We start from the raw sequence: 18057 nt of genomic DNA on the forward strand, positions 1-18057 counted from the left end.
ATCATGATTTTTTTAAAGTTACTTGTTAATCTTTTTAAAGATTTCTGTATGTTTGTATTTGGCAGTTGTATTTCCTCAAACACAACTTTCATGGAAAAAATACATTAAAACGTCAGTATTTGAGAAAGAATCGTTGCGTATTCCATACTTTATCTCTTCAGAAAGGACCGCTCGCTCTTCGTGCCTCAGCGCAGAGTGGGGCACCTGCCACCTGCAGACTCCTGACCCCTCTGGAAGCCGCGTGTCCGACGCGGGTTTCTCGGATTCTCAGACTTGTCCGGGGAGATGACCTTGCTCCGCCACACAGAAGCCATTCAAAGGGTTAAATAAGCAAGTTGTGTTATTTTCCCGTTCCTCCCATAAAAAATTACTACAAACTTATCTGCTTCAAACAGCCCCCATGTATGTGCTCACAGTTATGTGAGTCAGGGGCCCAGGGGCCGTGTGGCTGGTCTGTCTGCCCGGAGGCTCACAGGCCTCAGTCAAGGTGCCGGCAGGGCGGGGCTCCCTTCTGGAGGCGCTGGGATGAGCCGCTCCTGTCTCACGTGGGCGGGGAACTCAGGGCCTGGGGTGCAGCAGGTGGCCCCTGTCCCCTTGCTGCTGAAGGCCGGGGCTTCTCTTTGCTCCCAGGGGCTGCCTGAGTCCTTGTCAGGCTTCCACGTGGCCCTGCAGCCACACAAGAGCCGGCCTCTCACTGCAGAGCTCTCTGCCAGCACCTGCGGCCACATCCTTTGACTCCAGGCAGAGGAGGGACTCGTGGTTAGACTGGCCCCGCTTGGATGCCCTGGGACACGCCCCCTACTTTAAGTCTGTGACACGTTTCAGATTCCAGGCATTAGGGCGCGGACATCTCTCGAGGCTCACCTGACCCCCCCCCCCAAAGTCCTCAGCATGGTGGTTACAAGCTCGAAGTCTGGGGCTGGCTGCCTGGGTACCACTTGTGGTTTGTATCGTTTTGGGCAAGTCTGTGCCTCGTGTCTGTCACCGGTGAGATGGGGATCATGCTTGTGCCTCGGCCGTGGGTTGTTTGATGACACCTGGACAGGGGACGTGTGTCCCTGTCAAGGAGCTCAGGGGACAGCTGTCCACACACACACAGCTGTGCCGAGCAAGCTCTGCAGCGTTTTCCAGCTTGAGGAGCCAAGGTTCCTGGCCTTTTACCCCACAGAGGGCCCCACTGAGGTTCTCCTAGTCACGGAGAGGTCTCTTGGGTCCTACGGAAGCCCCTTCCCTGGCTCCCGCAGGTGGTTAATGCCCTTCTGTCTCCTCTTCACCCTTCTGAGCGCCCTGCCTACACCCTGGCCTGCCTGCAGGAGCAGGAGTTGAGAACAAACCCAGGAAATTCCCTGAATGCCTTCTGCAAGGGTGACTCGAAGCCCGTGTTCCAAGACACACCACATTCCCAGCAGCTCCAGGCTGTAGAGACGCCTTTCCCGGCATGTTCCAGGTTACACGTGGCCCTTCTGGCATTTACGGTGTGACATCATAATTACATTTCTGTTTGTCCCGTTAGACCAGGAACTGTCGAGGGTGGGGACCCAATCTTACTTCAGCTTTTGTCCCAGTAACAGTGCCTGGCACATGGAGAGAATTATTTATTCTTCAGAAGAATAACTGAATAAAATAATGTAATATTAGACTAAAAATTTGGTAATTATCCACATTCTTTCCCCTCAAGTGTTTCCGTATTGTATTCAGACCATGTGATTGAGTGAAAGCTATAAACCTTTCCAAAATCTAAAGGTCAACTGTAAATGGAGAATCGAGCCAAGATTTTCAGCCAGTGCTCAGCATGGGGGGCCTTTGGGATTCCATGGTCCAGTCACAGCTCCAAGAGCTGTCTCTGTTGTCATGTGACCTTGGGCTAGTCTCAGGTTTCCCACCTAAAAATCAGAGAATCCTTCGGCTTGTGAACATTAATTGAGATATTGCGTAGAGCACGTAGTGCCACGCATATAAATGCCCAATAATTATTCTCTTTATAGTAATACCATCGTTAAGTAAGATGAACCAGTTAAAATTTCTCCAAAAGCAATCACAGCATAATAAATTTTCTTACTTTGTTTCATGAGACTTTGGTTCCAATATAAACAAATTAGAAGTCTCTTTTACGAGCGAGGGTTAGAAAATTAGGAACTGGAAGAGAGACTGGAAAGCAAAGGCAGAGAAGTTATTTTTACAGTGCAATTTTGGCGAGTGTTAAAAGGAATTAGAGCAAGTAACCGTAAGCCTTAGAACTCTGCTCCAGGAACATTTATGAGGAATACAGTATATGCTTTGCAATAAAGTCATCACGCCAGAGCTAAATCTGTACATAAATGTGCGTTAGGCCTGCATGCAGCTACAGTAAACAAGACTCAAGTTGAGAGGATCTTGGATGGTTTTTCCTGTGTAACAGGAAGTCTGGAAGTAGGCAGCTGTTGGCGCTGATTGCTTTCAGCCTAATCAGGGTTGAAATAATTGCAATTTGTGCAGTTACGTTGGTTTTTCTCCTATTTCTTGTGTTACAAGAGGGCTGCTACAGTTCCCGATTTCTAGTCCAATTTACACCAGGATGAAGGGAGGAAAAAGAAGGGAGCGCCAGCTGCGTCTTTCTCTTTTATCAGGAAATACGGGAACCTTCCAAGAGCCCGCAGAGGACTTGCACTTGTGTGTGGTTGGTCACAACTGTGTGGTGGCTGCCGCTGGGGAAAGCAAGGCGGTGTCCTGGGGCTGGATGCGTTGCTGCTGTGAACACAACCAGGATTCTGGTCCCACGGAGGCGGGCTGCGGGGAGTGGACGTGAGCTGGGTTCTGCCTTACGGGTTCCACCACGCCAGGTCGTTGTCCAGGGTTTCTTCGTCCCATGAAAATCACTGTGCATCTGATTAACGGGAGAATCCAAAGAGCGAGAAATCGGAGGCTTAAATTGCTAACTTGGAGGCAGAAAGTTAGGAAACAGCTGGAAGGGGAATCAGACAACTGTGCACGTTTATTGACAGCCGTGCGCGTTAATTCTCCTGATCCCGGCACGCAGGGTGGCTTTGCATTTGCTTGTGTCCCCAGTTTCTTTCATCTGAGCCTTACAGTTTGCAGCATTCACCTCCCTGGCAAAACGTCTTCCTGAGTATTTTGTTGTTTTTGATGCTGTTGTCATGGGATCGTTTTCTTTCTTTTTCCAGGTAGTTTGCTGTGCGTGTGTAGAAGCACCCCTGATTTCGCTGTGTGGCTTGACGTCCTGCAGCGTCACTGAACGTGTTGCGTAGCGGTGTCGGTTTCGTGTCTGAGTCCTCGGGGTTTTCTGCGTGGAAGGTCGTGCCTGGGCGCGGCGCGCTGACCGGGGGCGCGTGTCCCGGGCGGTGACGCCGGCGGGGGCTCCGCGTGTGCGGCCGAGGGCCGCGTGATCTGGCCGGTGGCGCGGGGTCGGGGGTCGGGGGGCCCACAGGGGAGCGAGCACCCCCGGCCCCCGACCCCGCGCGCGCGCGCTGCCCCAGGGCCCGGCCGCCCGCGGCCCGCTGCGTTCCGGACCAGACTGCGCGGGGGGCGCGCGGGGGGCGCGCGGGGTCGGGGGGCGGGGGGCGGGGGAGCTGTGAGAGACCCCCGCGTGGACATGGAAACGTGAGAGCGGGCGAGCCCCCCTCCTCGTCCTCAGGGGGCGCCTTCCTCGCGCCCCCCCCCGGGAGTCCCGCGCTCCGAGGCCGCCCGGGCACGTGGGGGCCGCGCGGGGCGGGGGTCCCGGAAAGCTGCGGCGGCGTCGCCCCTCTTTCTCCTGCGCGTCTGCGGGGCCCGGGGGCGGGGCCAGGACGGGCTGGGGGGCGGGGCCAGGACGGGCTCGGGGGGGTGGGGCGGCGGCACGTGGGCGCGCGGGCGGGGCGTCCCGGGGGTCCCGGGAGCAGGGCGGGGGGCGCCGAGGGACTAAGCGTCCCCGCGCGCCCGCAGGGCCTGCCCGACCCCCGGGAGCCCGGGGACCCTTCCCCCTGTGTGGGTCCCAGCCTCTCACGGGGCCGCGCGCTTTGCATCCGCCTCCCCATCCAGGCGGTGGCCGGATGGGTTTCCTTTGTCCCGCCTGGAAGGGGCGGCATCCGTGCCCAGACGGCAGCAGCCGACCCTTGAAGGGGATGACAGCCGAGAACCGGCATGGATCGCCTCGGCAAGGAGAGGCTTAGGGGCAGGGCCCGTGCTCAGAGCGGGGCGGCCACGTGCTGTTTGCGCAGAGGCTGGGACCCAGAAATGCTGGGGACCCTCCTTCAGGAAGTGGGTGGCACCTGGGGTGCGCGTTTCTGCCCTGCCCTGGGGGTTTAGCAAGGACCGCTCAGTTCTGTGTTTCTGACCGCACACCTTTAGGTGTGTGGTTCATCCTTGTCGTGAGAGCTCTGGAGCCTTTGGGTCAAAGTCCCAGTGAGTCACCGGAGCCTTTAAATTTCTCTCTTCCTCACCCTTTTACTTCTGTCTGTTTTCTTGGAAACAGTACTGGTTAAGTTTCTGGTTCTGCGTGTCCACTTCACACAGTGACACCTTCTTGGCGGTGGCAGCGCAGAGACACGGAGGGGCAGCCAGCCTTGCGTGCAGTCGCTTCAGGCTTGGACCTGTTGTCCTGTGGACGCTCTCTTTCTTCTGGTAGTGGTCACAAGTCTTCTTTTCAGTTAGATTATATGAAATAATGTTCACTGACACGAGATCAGTCCATCAAGACCAGTGGCTCGTTAGATCTGACCGCAAGCGGTGGAGGAGAGCTAGATCATGCTGGCCTGGATTCGAGTGCCTCCTGTGTGTCAGGCACAGTGCATAGACCTATTCCAGTGCCCCTAGCAATCCAGCGGGGAGGGGCGAGCATAGTCCCACTTCATAGACGAGGAAACTGAGGCTTCTGGAGGCCAGGCTGCTTGCCCCAGACTGCGGAGCAGTGGAGAGGCAGAGCTGGGCTCGCGTCTTCCCTGCGGGGCAGCAGAGCCCAGGGATGCTCCTGTTTGCAAGCCCAGTGAGTGAGCATTTCCCGAGGGCTCCTGAAACGCAGGGACATTTACTTGCCCAGGCTCCAGTGCATCTCTTCTTGGAGTTGGGGTGGTGACCTGGTGACACCATTTCACCCTGCTGGGTCCTCAGAGAGCAGAGTTGTAACAGCTGGGTTTTAACCAAGCCACGAAGTCACTCCTTTGCTTTGTTTCCATAGCTTACAACTCAAAAAATTGGCCCTTTGCTAGGAAGCAGTTTAGATTGGGGGTTTGAGAGTGATTTGCTCGACCCTCTTCTTACATACTCCCTCCACCCTTCACCTTTCATCCTGTTTCCCCCCTGAAATTCTGAAGCCGGTTTCTACGGAGGACTGCCTCTCATCTGGGATGTGGTGTGGAGAATGGGATGGCTCCTGTAGCAATGATTTGGGTGCATTGTTACTTCCATTCAGATGACATCGTTTTTTAAAATGTCAACCCATCTCTATTAATGCAGCATCACTTGGCAGACCCTGCAATCTTGCATTTTGATAGCGAGGAAAGAAGTAATGCTGCTCTTGGTAGAAAAAAATCCTGGAAGGATTTGCAGCAGCATGTCAACAGCAAAATCTTTGGATTAGGGTCAGCAGTAGGGTTTTTGTTTGTTTATTTGTTTTTGTGTTTTGGTTAAACTTTGGTGTCTCTGTTTTCTGATTTTTTTTAAGTTAAGGACCATTGTTTATTTCAGTAATAAAACACGTTTTAAAGACTCCAATTCTCAACTCTCCAGTAATTCTTACTTGCTTTGCATCATTTATTTTGTGACTTCTGGATTGATTTATTCAACAAACATTAGCGTGCGGACTGTGCCCCCAGTGCTCAGCGGAGTTTGCGGTGAGGTTAGTGGGAGAGAGGTCATAACCAATGTCATAAGCTTGGGGAAGCTTACAAGGGCCGAGGACAGAGGGACACTGTGACCTGGCGAGCGAGACTTGGGGGCCTTCAGCTGGGATCGGAGAGCATGTAGGGGCTAGATAGGTAAAAGAGAAAAGGGAGAGCTTTTCCGGCAGAGAGAGTGCTTGGGACTGAAGGAAGATCGGTGTGTCTAAAGCAGAGAGAGGCAAACAGGCGGCCAGAACCCAGGGCTGAGGGGGTCTGGAATTTACCTTGAGAGCAGTGGGACCCCACTGAGGAGGATAAAGCAGGGGCTGGTGCGGTGAGGGTGTGCTGGGGCACATAGCTAGGACCTCATGGCCCTTGGATAGCAGAGGACCGAAAGATGCGTGTGCAGGACGTGAGTGGGGAGGGAGCAAAGCCATTCTGACATGTCGGCTTTTTTTTCTGGTGTTTTGTTCTCTTGGGAGAAAAGTCAAGAATGACTTGCAAGGTCTTGAATATGTCAGTTTCCAGGAGACAAAAATGTCACAGCCTTAGCGCTGAGTCCATCTGAGGACTGTTGGTGCGCTGATCTCTGAGAGCGTGGACGACTCAAACGATTGTCTGGAGAACTACTGTTTGCTCTTGGGCTGTTTCTGTGTCGTCAAATGAAATGGACAAGGCTATTTTCCTTAGCTTTATTTTCCCCCCGATCATTGAGTTAATTTCTGCTCGTTGTAGAAAAACCAGGAAGATGACAAAATAGGTGAGTAGGTGAGGGCTTCATGAGCGGTCGTCCTGGGGTAATAGAGCATCGCTGGGACCCGCTTGTAACATGGCAGGTTGGCAAGTGTGGCAGAACCAGCACGACGAGTCGGCAGTGTCACAGTTGGCGGCTTATGGAACTGTGCTGCCTGCTGAGTGTGGTGGTTTGTGAGGATGGATGCTCCAGAGTCACCTGAACTGTTGTAGGACGTGAGTGAGACAGTCTGGCCTCAGATTGCGGTTCTTTCAAGTACCGAGACGTGTTTCTTGTGCTAAATGTGCAAAGCTGTGTCTTGCCTTGAATTAGGAAGGTAACGTGTTAAGATCGTTGAGTTAAAAAAAAAAAAAAAAGACAGGGCACCTGAAGTGGTGGTGGCAGCGAGGTGGAAATAGTGAGGTGGTGTTACTAGAAACAGAAGTGCCCGCCGTGGACAGATCTTGCATACTTGTGGGTTCCAGCAAACACGATCCGGGTCATTTTGGTCAGGAGGAATGTCAGAGCGCGGGCTTCTTGCCCCTCACCTCGCTTCTGAGGCTGTATTTGTCTGATGAAAATGTGGGTTAGTGTTTTAGAAGATGAAGGAACCTACTCTAATGAAGTACGTGCCGGTGGCCTTAGGAGGTGACTGGGAGTCCTCTGGGAACCGTCCAGGGCATGTGGGAAGGCATCCTTGCATCAGGATGCTGCACCCTCTTTCTCTCTCTCTGTGTTCACAGGGGTGCCTGTTGCACAGGTGAGTGTGTCAGAGGCCTTGCTTTCCTGTTCTGATTGCCAGTTCGTGGATTCCTTACATAAAAGGACGGAAGGCTTGCTATCTGTCCAGGGAACAGAGGCCAGCGTCCAAGGTGGAATGTGCTGGCAGGCGCTGGGCTGCACCCGAAGGGGGACCCCAGCAAGCTGAGGCAGGAGTTGGGGGGAAGGTCAGACGCCATGGGGCTTGGCGGCTACTTGGCCTCAAAGATGGACGGATGCAGTGCAGCCGAGGGCAGGGAGGGTGGAGGCGGAGGCAGCACAGGGGCCTGGGGGGAAGGGCTTCCCTTGTTTGAGGCTGGAGACTCTCTGCCCTTCCTCCTGCAATGTCGTCTCTAGACCTGGCACCACCCGACCCGCCTTGCTGGCCAGGTCTTTTGGTTTGAACCTTTCAAACAGAATTCATTCTAAATGAGGTCATGCGTTTGAGCGCACTTAGAACACCCCTGCTGCCCTGTGGTGGCGGCCAGCTCCTCCTGGGGCCGGGGAGTGGGCCCACAGCCCCTGCCTCCTGCTGTGTGCCGGGCAGGGCAGCGGGCCTGCTCCCAGGCAGCCGGTCCCTGTCCCGAGAGTGGTGCCGTGGGCCGGCTCTGGCTTTGCCTCAGGCAGGTTCCCAGTGACGGCCACTTCCTAATGACATGATGACCTTAGTGAGCCTTGCCCTCTGTGTCCCGTTTCTAAAAAGGGGATGGTGACTTCTACGTTGAATGCCTCGGCAGCCCAGCACCTGTTGTGCGCACCTGCTGAGTAAGCTGGAGTCCGGGGGTGCACCGTCGGGGCTGGCGCGGAGGAGGCAGGGCCCAGAAGCACGGGTGACCCCTCCGCTTCTCTCGTGCGGAGCGCCTCCGTGCTTGGGGGAGGAACCGTCACTGTCTGCGCGGTGTCCCTTGGAGCCACACCTGTCCCCACATTGCAGGTGGGAGAAGGTGAGGTCCTTGCAGAGGGTGGTACTTGCCAGGGCCACTTTGCTGATTTTTCTGCAGCTGGGATCGGGCCCTGGCCTTTCTGCTGTCAGACTGTGCATGCTTTTGCCACCAGCCTCGGCACCTCCCTGGTGAATGGCTGCGTCGGTGGCCTCACCAGGGCAGAGGCGCTGCTGCCCCCCTTCCTGACCTGGGGCTTGCTGGGCCCCACGTTCTGACTTCCAGGGAGAGCCCGGCCCTCCATCTGTAACATGGGAAGATGTTTGCCAGGCAGCTCTCTCACGGGGTCCTGCCTTTGAGCACCAAGAGGGTCCCCTGTTCCTCTGGTTTTCTCCCTGCGTAGACTCCGGCCAGGGATGGGAAGTGGATTGCTGGATGGTGCTTGCGGTGACAGATGAGAAGGCCTGGGCCCAAGTCCCGTCCGTCTTCCGCACCTGCACTCAACAGCTCTCTACCCAGCTTGGGACTTGGACAGGCCTGGCTTTGTCACCGACTGCAGCTTCCAGCTCTTCAGCTTTGGGTGGGTTTCCTGGCCACCTGGCTTCAGCTGTCCCATCCACTGTCCCATCCACGTCATGGGGTGGCCGTGAGGACAAGTGGGAATGTTTGAAAGTGATCTGGGGTCCCCTAGCTCTTGCTCCCCCTCCATTCGCCTCTGAGACAAAATCCTTGACAACTATGTGATGACCCCCCTGGGGTCTTACGTCTCAGTTACCAGGCACAGTGAGCCACTCAGATCGAGGAAGGAGACTGCAGCCTAACAATCTGGAGGTCTTCAGGGCCCATTGTAAGGAGATCTCACCTGAAAAAGGCAGTCAGGTCATCCTAGGAGGGACGTAAGGACGTGAAAAAGCCCTGTGGCCTCGAGTCTGCATAGAATCCCAGTGTAACATTTCCTCCCATCCCAGTTGCTCAGTGCGGGTTAGCCTTGAGCCGGTGGCTGTTAAAATTGACACAGCACTTTCTCACCTAAGAGGCAACTGCTCGCGGTAACCTTGCAGGTGAGCAGGTTTCAGGCCAGTGTGTTCTCTTGAGTTTCCATATGGTGGCATTTTGTAGTAGTGGCAACAGATTTTTAGTTTTCTTGCGTATTTTGGGCAAGCTCAGTCTGCCAGCCAGTTCTTCGTTTTGTTTGGAGGGGAAGGTATATAGGTTTATTTTTTCATTTATTATTATTATTATTATTATTATTAATTATTTACACCTTTTAGAGGAATCGAGCGTGTGTTTGGAAGAGACCGTCCTGGGGCTTGGGCGTGGGGACGGGGGTCTGGGAGGCCCACTGGTGAGCTGGGATCTGGGCTCAGGAGTGGACGGCAGGCCTTTCCTCCGGCTGGTGCCACTAGGCCCCCACTCACCCCGTCAGGGAGGTCCCAGGGCTTCCTCCTGCTTTGCAGAGGTAAGGTCAGGGGACCTTGCCACAAAAGGCAGCCGAAGCGGACAGGCCACCACCTGGGGAAGGCGCTCCGCTTTGGGGGAGCAGCTGAGAGTCAGGCCCTGGCCTGTAGGTGACGTTGAAGGTGGTGGGAGCGAGTCCACTTTGTGGCCGTGGTGTACTGCAGAGGGACAAGGAGACTTCAACTGCTCAGAAAAACTAGGGCCACTTTGATCAGTTTAACCAGTCTCCTGAGTCTGTTGGACCAGTGTTGGCTTTTTTTTAAAAAGGTATTTTAAAAAGTTACCCCATTAACATTAAAAGAAAAATCTGAGCACATGCTTTTAAAAAAACACATTTTTATTGAAGTCCAGGCAGTTTGCAATGTCGTGTCAATCTCTGGCGCACAGCGCGATGCCTCAGTCATCCATGCACGCACAGGCGATCCATTTTCAAATTCTTTTTCCCCGTACGTTACTATAAGATCTTGAACATAGCTCCTTGCGCTCTACAGTATGTGCCTGTTGTTTACCTCCCGTTGACGTTTCAGAGCTTGAACTACTCAGTAGGTGCCACGTGGTGTGAAATGTGGCCCAGGCTCCTCGTCACCACACAGGGGATTGCCCGGAGCCGGAGGTGCTGGCTGTGTGGTTCTCCCGGCAGAGCTTCTGAGCCGGCTGGCCGAGATGGGTGGGTGGCAGCGATGGAGAGAGCTCCTTGTGACCAGGTGGCCCCAGCTCCAGGCCAGCGCCTCGGGCTCTGAGGAGCCCTCATTTTAACTGTAGTGTGTTGTGCAAATACAATTTTTGTTACATGCCATGATGTGAGAAAGGTGGGGCATCTGATCTGTGCCCTCCATGCACACTGTTCTGAGAAGAGATGGTTCTCTTGATCTTGGGTTCACAGATACTGTGAAGAAGGTTTGTTGTGCTGGGCTGAGCTGCTCACAAGGGGTGCTCCCTGCACTGGAGTGTCAGGAAGGGATGGAGCTGGCAGATCCACTTCCTGGACCTCAGGGTTGACGGGAAGCCTTAGTGGAAAATAAGGTTGAAAAATGATTATTGTTGGTGACCTTAAATGGTAGTCTCTTTACCCCGCATCCTAAAAGCATGGAGAAGCCTCACATGAGAATGTTGATTTGAATCAGGCAGGGAAGCCAGTGAGGTAAAAGGCATTGGTAAGAGGCCGGCAGGAACTAATATGGCCTTGAATTTGCCCGATAGGGAATAAAAGGCAGGGACAGGTGGCAGAGACACTGTGTGGACACTGGGTGGGAATTCACTGGGTACCAAGGGCCAAGGACAGGGCATCTGTCCATCCAGCACCTGGGGTCCTTTCCCTGCTGGGCCTGTGCTGTGCCCCTGGCTTCTGGTGATGGCTGAAATGGCCTCGGAGGTCTTACCACGAGACGGGGCAGGACGCCCTGGGAAAGAGGAAGGGTGGGTAGGATATGTCTGAGAGGTGGCAGCTGAGTGAGGGCTGGAAGGTGACACAGGCCCCGAGATAATGGGTCTTTGGTTTTAGGGGCGCTGAGTTTGAGCAAAGGTGCAGTGAGCTGGGTGGTGGACAGGGTGGCCTGAGATGTGTCTGCTGCCTGGGAGGGTGGCGGTGTGGATGGCCACTCCCCATCTCCCTGGGCTGGGAGAACACAGTGGGTTGAGGGCTCGCGTGAGCTCGAGGGGCATGTCTTTGACCCTGGCAGATCTCAGCTGGCTCTGGGGACTGGGTGCAGAAATTGATAAAAGAAAAAAAAAAACATGTCTATAGATCTAGAATGTTTCACTGCTTCCTTTCTGAGTCAGATACCTTGAATTTCTTTATTTTGCCTGATTGTATTCTAGCCAGGACTTCTAGTACCATGTTGAACAAGAGTGGTCAGAGTGGGCATCCTTGTCTTGGTTCTGATCTTAGGGGAAAAGCGTTCAGAAACCCATTTTGTCGGATTTTCTTTTTCGGGAGGTTTTGGATTACTGATTCGATCTCCTCCACTACTGGCCTGCTCGTATTTCCTATTTCTTCCTGATTTGGCCTTGATTAGTTGTATGTTTCTAGGAATTTATTTTTTCTAGGTTATCCATCTTGTATATAACTGTTCGTAATGGTCTCTCATAATACTTTGCACAGTTGTCTCTTAAACAACTCGGGGGTTAATCCACATATAATGTGTAGTTGGTCCTCTGTATTCTTGGTTCCTCCACATCCCTGAATTCAACCAACCATGGACCATGCAGCACTGTAGTATTTATTACTGAAAAATGTTTGCATATGAGTGGACCCATGCGTTTCACATCTGTGCTGTTCAAGGGTCAGCTGTGTTTCTGTGGGATCACTGTCATGTCTCTTTTTTCACTTCTGTTTTTATTTATTGAGTTTCCTCTTTTTCTTAATCTACGTAAAGGTTTGTCAGGTGTTTTTAATCGTTTTAAAAAACAGCTCTTAAGTTTGATCTTTTCTATTGTGTCTCTGGTTTCTGTTTCATGTACTTCTGTGGTCTTTGTTATTTCCTTTCTTCTGCTAACTTTGGGGTTGGTTTGTTCTTTTTCTAGTCCTTTGACGTGTAAAGCCAGGTTATTTAGTGAAGATCTTTCTTTTTTCCTCACTGTAGGCGTTTATCACTATAAACTTCCCTCTTGGAACTGCTTTTGCAGCACCCCGTAATTTTGGTATGTGTTCTGTTATCATTTGATTCAATATGTTGTTTGCTTTCCCTTGTGACTTCTTTGCCTCGTTGGTGGTTCAGGAGTGTGTTATTTAAATTCCTCGTATATGTGTGTTTTCCACGTTCCTCCTGTTGATTTTCCACTTTCAAACCGGTATCAGGAAAGATACGTGGTATGATTTCAGCCTTTTAAATTTGCTGAGACGTCTTCTGTGCCCTGCCGTGTGATCCATCCTTCAGAGCGCTCTGTGTGTACAGAATTCTGCTGTGTATTCTGTTGTTGGATGGAACGGCTTACGCATGTCTCTTGGGACCACTTGGTCTAACGGATGATGCAAGCCCAGTGTTTCCGTGTTGATTTTCTGTCTGGATGACCTGTCCATTGTGGACAGAATGGTACTGAAGTCCCGTGTTAATTGTGTATTGTCTGTTTCCCCCTTTAGCTCTGTTGTTATTTGCTTAGTATGTTTGGCTGCTCTGCTGTTGAGTGCATGTGTCTATTTCCAATTAATTCCTTTCCTTTTTGACTCTTTCTGCATTCCTTTATGAATTTGTGATTTCCCACCATTGTGCACTTCTGATTTCCTCGTCTTCATTTTCTGTGAGTCCACTCAGATTTTTTTGCTTTGTGGTCATCACGAGACTTAACATAAAATATCTTAAAGATGCAACAGTCCATTTTACTCTGATAACAGCTTAGCTTCAATCACATGCAAAACGTATATACTCTTTCACTCTTTCCTCTTATGTGTTTGTGTCACAGTTTGCCTCTTTGTGTTCTGTACTCATTAGCAAATTACAGTAGCTCAAGTCATTCTTGGTTCTCTTGTTCCAACCTTTGTACTAGAGTTAAGTGTTAACACACTCCATATTGCAGAGTTTTTTGACTTTATCTTCATCAGTGTGTATGTTTCATGTTACTAGTTAGCCTCCTTCATTTCAGCTTTAAGAACTTTCAGCATTTCTTGTTAGGCAGTTCTGTTGGTGATGAATTACATCAGCATTTTTTTTTTAATCTGTATTTCTCTTTCTTTTCTGAAGGATAGCGTTACCAGATGGAGTATTTTTGGTTGGCTTTTTTTTTTTCTCTCTCATCATTTTGAATATATCATCCCACTCTCTCCCGAGCTGTAAGATTTCTGCTGAGAAATTCACTGACACCCCACTTTGGGTTCCTTTGTAGGTTATAGTCCTCTTTTCTCTTGGTGCCTTTAGGTTTCTCTTTTTGTGTTTGATTTCTGACCATTTTATTATAACGTGTCTTAGAGGGGACATTTGGGTTGAGATAATGGGATAATCTGTTTATTAGCTTCACGAAGTCTGTGTCCAAATCTCTTCCCAGGTTTGCAAAGTTCTCAAGTGTTATTTCTTTAAATAAGTGTTCCGTCCTCTTTCCTCCTTACTTTCCCTTCTGGAACTCTAATGATTCGGATTTTGCTCTTTTTTTTTTTTTTTACATTTTTTATTGATTCATAATCATTTTACAATGTTGTGTCAAATTCCAGCGTAGAGCACAATGTTTCAGTTATACACGAACATACATATATTCATTGTCACGTTTTTTTCTCTGTGAGCCACCATAAGATCTTGTGTATATTTCCCTGTGCTGCACAGTATAATCTTATAGAATAGATAAACAATATTATACTGGATTTTGTTCTTTTGAAGACGTCTCGTTGATCAGGTATGCGTCTTCACTCTTTTTCCTTCTTTTTCCTTCTTTTCTCTAGAGACTGGATTATTTCAAAGTCCCCGTCTCACTGATTCTGTCTTCTATTTGATCTGCTCTACTTTTTGATGCTCTCTGTTACATTTTCCACTTCATTAAATTCTTAAGCTCCAGAATTTTTGTTTTTTTCTCAATGATTTTATATTTATTTGTTATATTTCTCATTTTGATTGTGTACTTTTTTTTATATCATTGAATCATCTTTGTGTGTGTGTGTTTGTTTTGTAGATCAGTTTCCTTAAAACAGCTGTTTTGAATCCTTTATTGTGTAAATATTAGATTTTCGTGTTCGGGTTTGGTTATTGGGGGGTTATTGTGATCCTGGGGTGATGCCACATCTCCTGGAGTTTTCACGCACCTGGTGGAGCCCAGAACACACCAGCAGGAGCTGCGGTCCTTCGATGCCCTCGGGGCGTCTCATGTGCTCTTCCAATTTGCTCCCCCTCCCCGGCTGTGGACTCCGTCTGCAGTGCTCTGGGTGCATGGTCAGAAATGAGAGAAAGGAATCTCTTCAGCAGAGTCCCGCGCAGATTTAGAAACCGGGCCTTCCCTGTGCCCTGCAGGACAAACCCCGGGCCATCTGTTTAGCTGGGCGCCCTGCCTGTAACCCCAGGTGGTGCTGGTGGAGACAAGCTATTCCACCAGCACGCTCCATCCGAACTCCGGTTCCTTCCCTCCAGCGGAGTGCTGGTCCTTCTCTGGAAATCTGGGCTTCCACACAGGCTCTGTCATCTGAAGGTGACTGCCTGGGTCACTGTGCTGCCTGCACCCCCAGGCTGTAGCTGAGAGGGGCTGGCACCGGTTCAGCGTCCTGGAGGTTTCACAGCTGGTACTGAAGTCTGTCTGCTCATCACCCGGCGCTAGACTTGCCGTGGGTCCCGTGGGGTGAGGTGCTGGGCTCCACGGCTCACACGGAGGCGGGCATCCGTGTCCATGGGTAATGCCTGCTTTCTGTTAAAAACGGGAGGACGAAGCAGGGGATGCGGTGCAGCGCCTTGATGCTGACGTCGCCCCAGTGGAGGACTTTAATCTTTGCACTTGTTAATTTTTTCTTGAATGTACACCAGAGGTTTCTGCATCAGAGATGTCTTGTTATTTACCAGACGGAAAATAACCAGTGAGTGGTTCCCTGGGTCCCAGGTCCCACCTGTGGGGCAGTGGAAGTCAGGTCAAATATTCTGCATGCACAAACCCTGTATTGTAGGCAAGGGATGAAGAAAAATACGTTTCCTCTGCTTTTAATAAAGGGGAAAGGGGCAACTCTCTCTCTCTCCCTTTTTGAGAGTTTCACTGGAAATATCTGTCTTTGGAATAAATAAATCTCTCTGAAAAAGACAGGCCCATTTGCTTTCAATTCTCAGAAATACATCCCTGGTCCAGGCTCTCATCCCACTTTGCAGTGTAGACACATCCGTCCAGGGTTAAATAAACCTCTCTGGAGCTTTCACTGTGTATACAATTGTAACCTAATTCTTACGGTTGCTTTTAGTCCAGAATCCCAGATTTTCAATAAAATCTGCCCCGAAAGCCTGAATTATGCAGTACTGAGAACATTTCCCCTGTAGTCCCACAGAGGGGACATTTCTTTACGATAAAATCTGTCAGGAAAACGTAACAGTCCTGAATTTTCCTATGCCAAATAACAGGAATGCAAGCGCAAAGGGATAAAAAGGCAGAATTAAAGGGAGAGACAATGTCACAGTCACAGCTGGAGGTCTGACTGCATGGCAGATACCGACGAAGCAGGTGGAATTTTCAAAAGTCATCAAAGGCAGAGATCTGGACACACCGTCAGCTACGTGTTTAAGAATGTTGGCAAATTTCCCTTGAGAAACATCCCTGGCACTGAACAGAAATGCCTGTTTCCTTGGCTCCTAGCCGCCTTGGGACTCCACATTTTTTAATGTTTAATTTGTTTCTCTGATAGGCAGGCCATGGTACTTGTGGTTTTCTGCATTTCATTAATTGCTAAGTGACTGGACATTTTTGCATGTTTGTCCTCTGATTTTTTTTTAATGGGACACTTGATAATTTTAGATGGATTGATAGGTTTCTTTTATTTATAATATTTTATATTTGCAAATATTTCCCCCTTATCATTACCTTTTAAACCATCCTTATGTTCTTTAACTTAAGTTACACTGTTTGTGTGGTCAAATCCACTTCTTCCCCACCCCCCCTTTTTTTTTTTTAATTTTGTTTCTGCAACTTATTTTCCGTCATTCTACTGATGACTAACAGTTCATTCAGGGTGTTAATCTCATTTTAAGACTTACCCTGTACAACCAAGGTCGCCTCCCTCCAATCAATGAAACATTGAAACGGGCCAGGTAACGTAATTTCTGTCTGTTTGGTACAACTTAGACTGTTAGTGGAAGTACTTACTACAGCATTCTCCTAGTCCCGTGCGATTGAAATGTCTGTCTGCTTTCGGTTCTCAGATCATTCATCATTTCACAAAACGGATCCAGACCAAAATCAAAGATCTCCTGCAGCAGATGGAAGAAGGACTGAAGACGGCTGATCCCCACGACTGCTCTGCTTATACCGGCTGGACGGGTAAGGCCCTGCGCTGTCAGTGACTGGCAGGTCTGCTTTTCGGATTATGCTGTGTAAGACGTGGATCGGAAATGTTCTCCTTTTAAGATGACCGTGTCTTATACCTTTTATTTTATTTTATTTTATTTTATTTTATTTTATTTTATTTTATTTTTGAATTTTAAATTTAAAATATTTATTTTATTTTTTATTGATTTATAATCATTTTACAATGTTGTGTCCAATTCCAGTGTAGAGCACAATTTTTCAGTTATATATGAACATGTATATATTCATTGTCACATTTTTTTTCTCTGTGAGCTACCATAAGATCTTGTATATATTTCCCTGTGCTCTACAGGATAATCTTGTTTATCTATTTTACATTTTGAAATCCCTTCTCACCCCCTATATCTTAAAAGAGGTTTTAAACTGTCTTCATTGACGAGATGTTTTGTAGTTTTATTTCTAAAGAACTTTTTTTCTGTCTGAAGCTTGAATGTCATATGAAGTTAGTATGCCATATTTTTGTAACCTTAATTGTTTGACCTAATATGTGACTGTTTTTGAAAATGTGTAATAAGAGCAAACTTGCTATAAGTGTTGCCAGTGACTAGGTTCTTGCCCCGTCAGAGAAAGAATCCAGAGACAGGACACAGAGGTTAAGAAAGTCAGGTGGGGATTTCTTAAGGGATGGACGGCACACTCTCTCAAGAGGGGAGCGGGCAGACTCAGGTGAGCAGCTGCCCCGAGTTTCTTTGGCAAGTTGGTTACATAGAATGTAAAAATGAATGAGCAGAATGTTCATTGGGGAGGGAAGGGTTTCGGGTCATATTCCCTGATTATCACCCCAGCTCCACCTTCCCAAGGGGAAGAGGGATTTTTGTCCTTATTTAGTCTGGATCGGAAGTGTCCCGGCATCGGTGCATGATGGGGACTTCTGATCTGCAGGCTAATTTTATTGAAATGAGGGCAGAATGAGCAAAAGGTTACATCGGGACATTGGAGATTCCTGCCTTTTCCCACCTTTCTTTGTCAGCCTTCAGGCTGCTCTTCACCCCAAAATGTGTGACCGTTTATCAGCCCAGAGGTTCCAGCTTTTCTCTGCCCTGGTGCTCACATGATGTATGGTTTCCTGTATTCGCCCCTCCTTTCTGCCCAGTTCCTGCCATTTGTTCTGTGTCCCCCTTTCTCTGCTCATGTCTAGCCATCTGCCAGCTCTCACATAAGGTCAGTTTTTTTGTTTGCTTTTGTGTCTTTGAGCTTTGTGACAAGCTGTGTTTGTGTGATTTCTCTGGTCCTGTATGTATATGAGCGGTTTAACCTGCTGCTTGTACTCCTTTGGACACAGAACGGTTTTTATCTTTATTTTGGTGTTAATAATTAAACAAGCAGCCAGTAATGCACTTCACATCGAAAAGTTTGATTTCAAAATTAGCTTGCGTTAGCTAATCTTTGCATTCTTCTGACTGTTTTACCACACAGCTAGAACATTGTAACAGGTGTTCAAGGAACAAAAGAAATGAGGGTT

General features: G+C 49.6%; 1 protein-coding gene across 2 annotated transcripts in view; it reads left to right on the top strand.

Moving 5' to 3' along the window:
* The window catches only part of LANCL2 (LanC like glutathione S-transferase 2), a 54857-nt gene that overhangs the window by 8485 nt on the left and 28315 nt on the right, over positions 1-18057 (top strand). Inside the window, exons 1-2 of one of the 2 annotated variants that reach the window (XM_072955560.1) lie at positions 16245-16318; positions 16430-16547. In XM_072955560.1, the coding sequence (XP_072811661.1) occupies positions 16487-16547 (61 nt within the window). In that variant the 5' untranslated portion in view covers positions 16245-16318; positions 16430-16486. Of the gene's footprint in view, positions 1-16244; positions 16319-16429; positions 16548-18057 lie in introns of those variants that run through there. The other variant, XM_072955559.1, reaches the window with a different exon arrangement.

This window comes from Vicugna pacos, chromosome 36, assembly GCF_048564905.1.
Source record: "Vicugna pacos chromosome 36, VicPac4, whole genome shotgun sequence".
NCBI lineage: Eukaryota > Metazoa > Chordata > Mammalia > Artiodactyla > Camelidae > Vicugna > Vicugna pacos.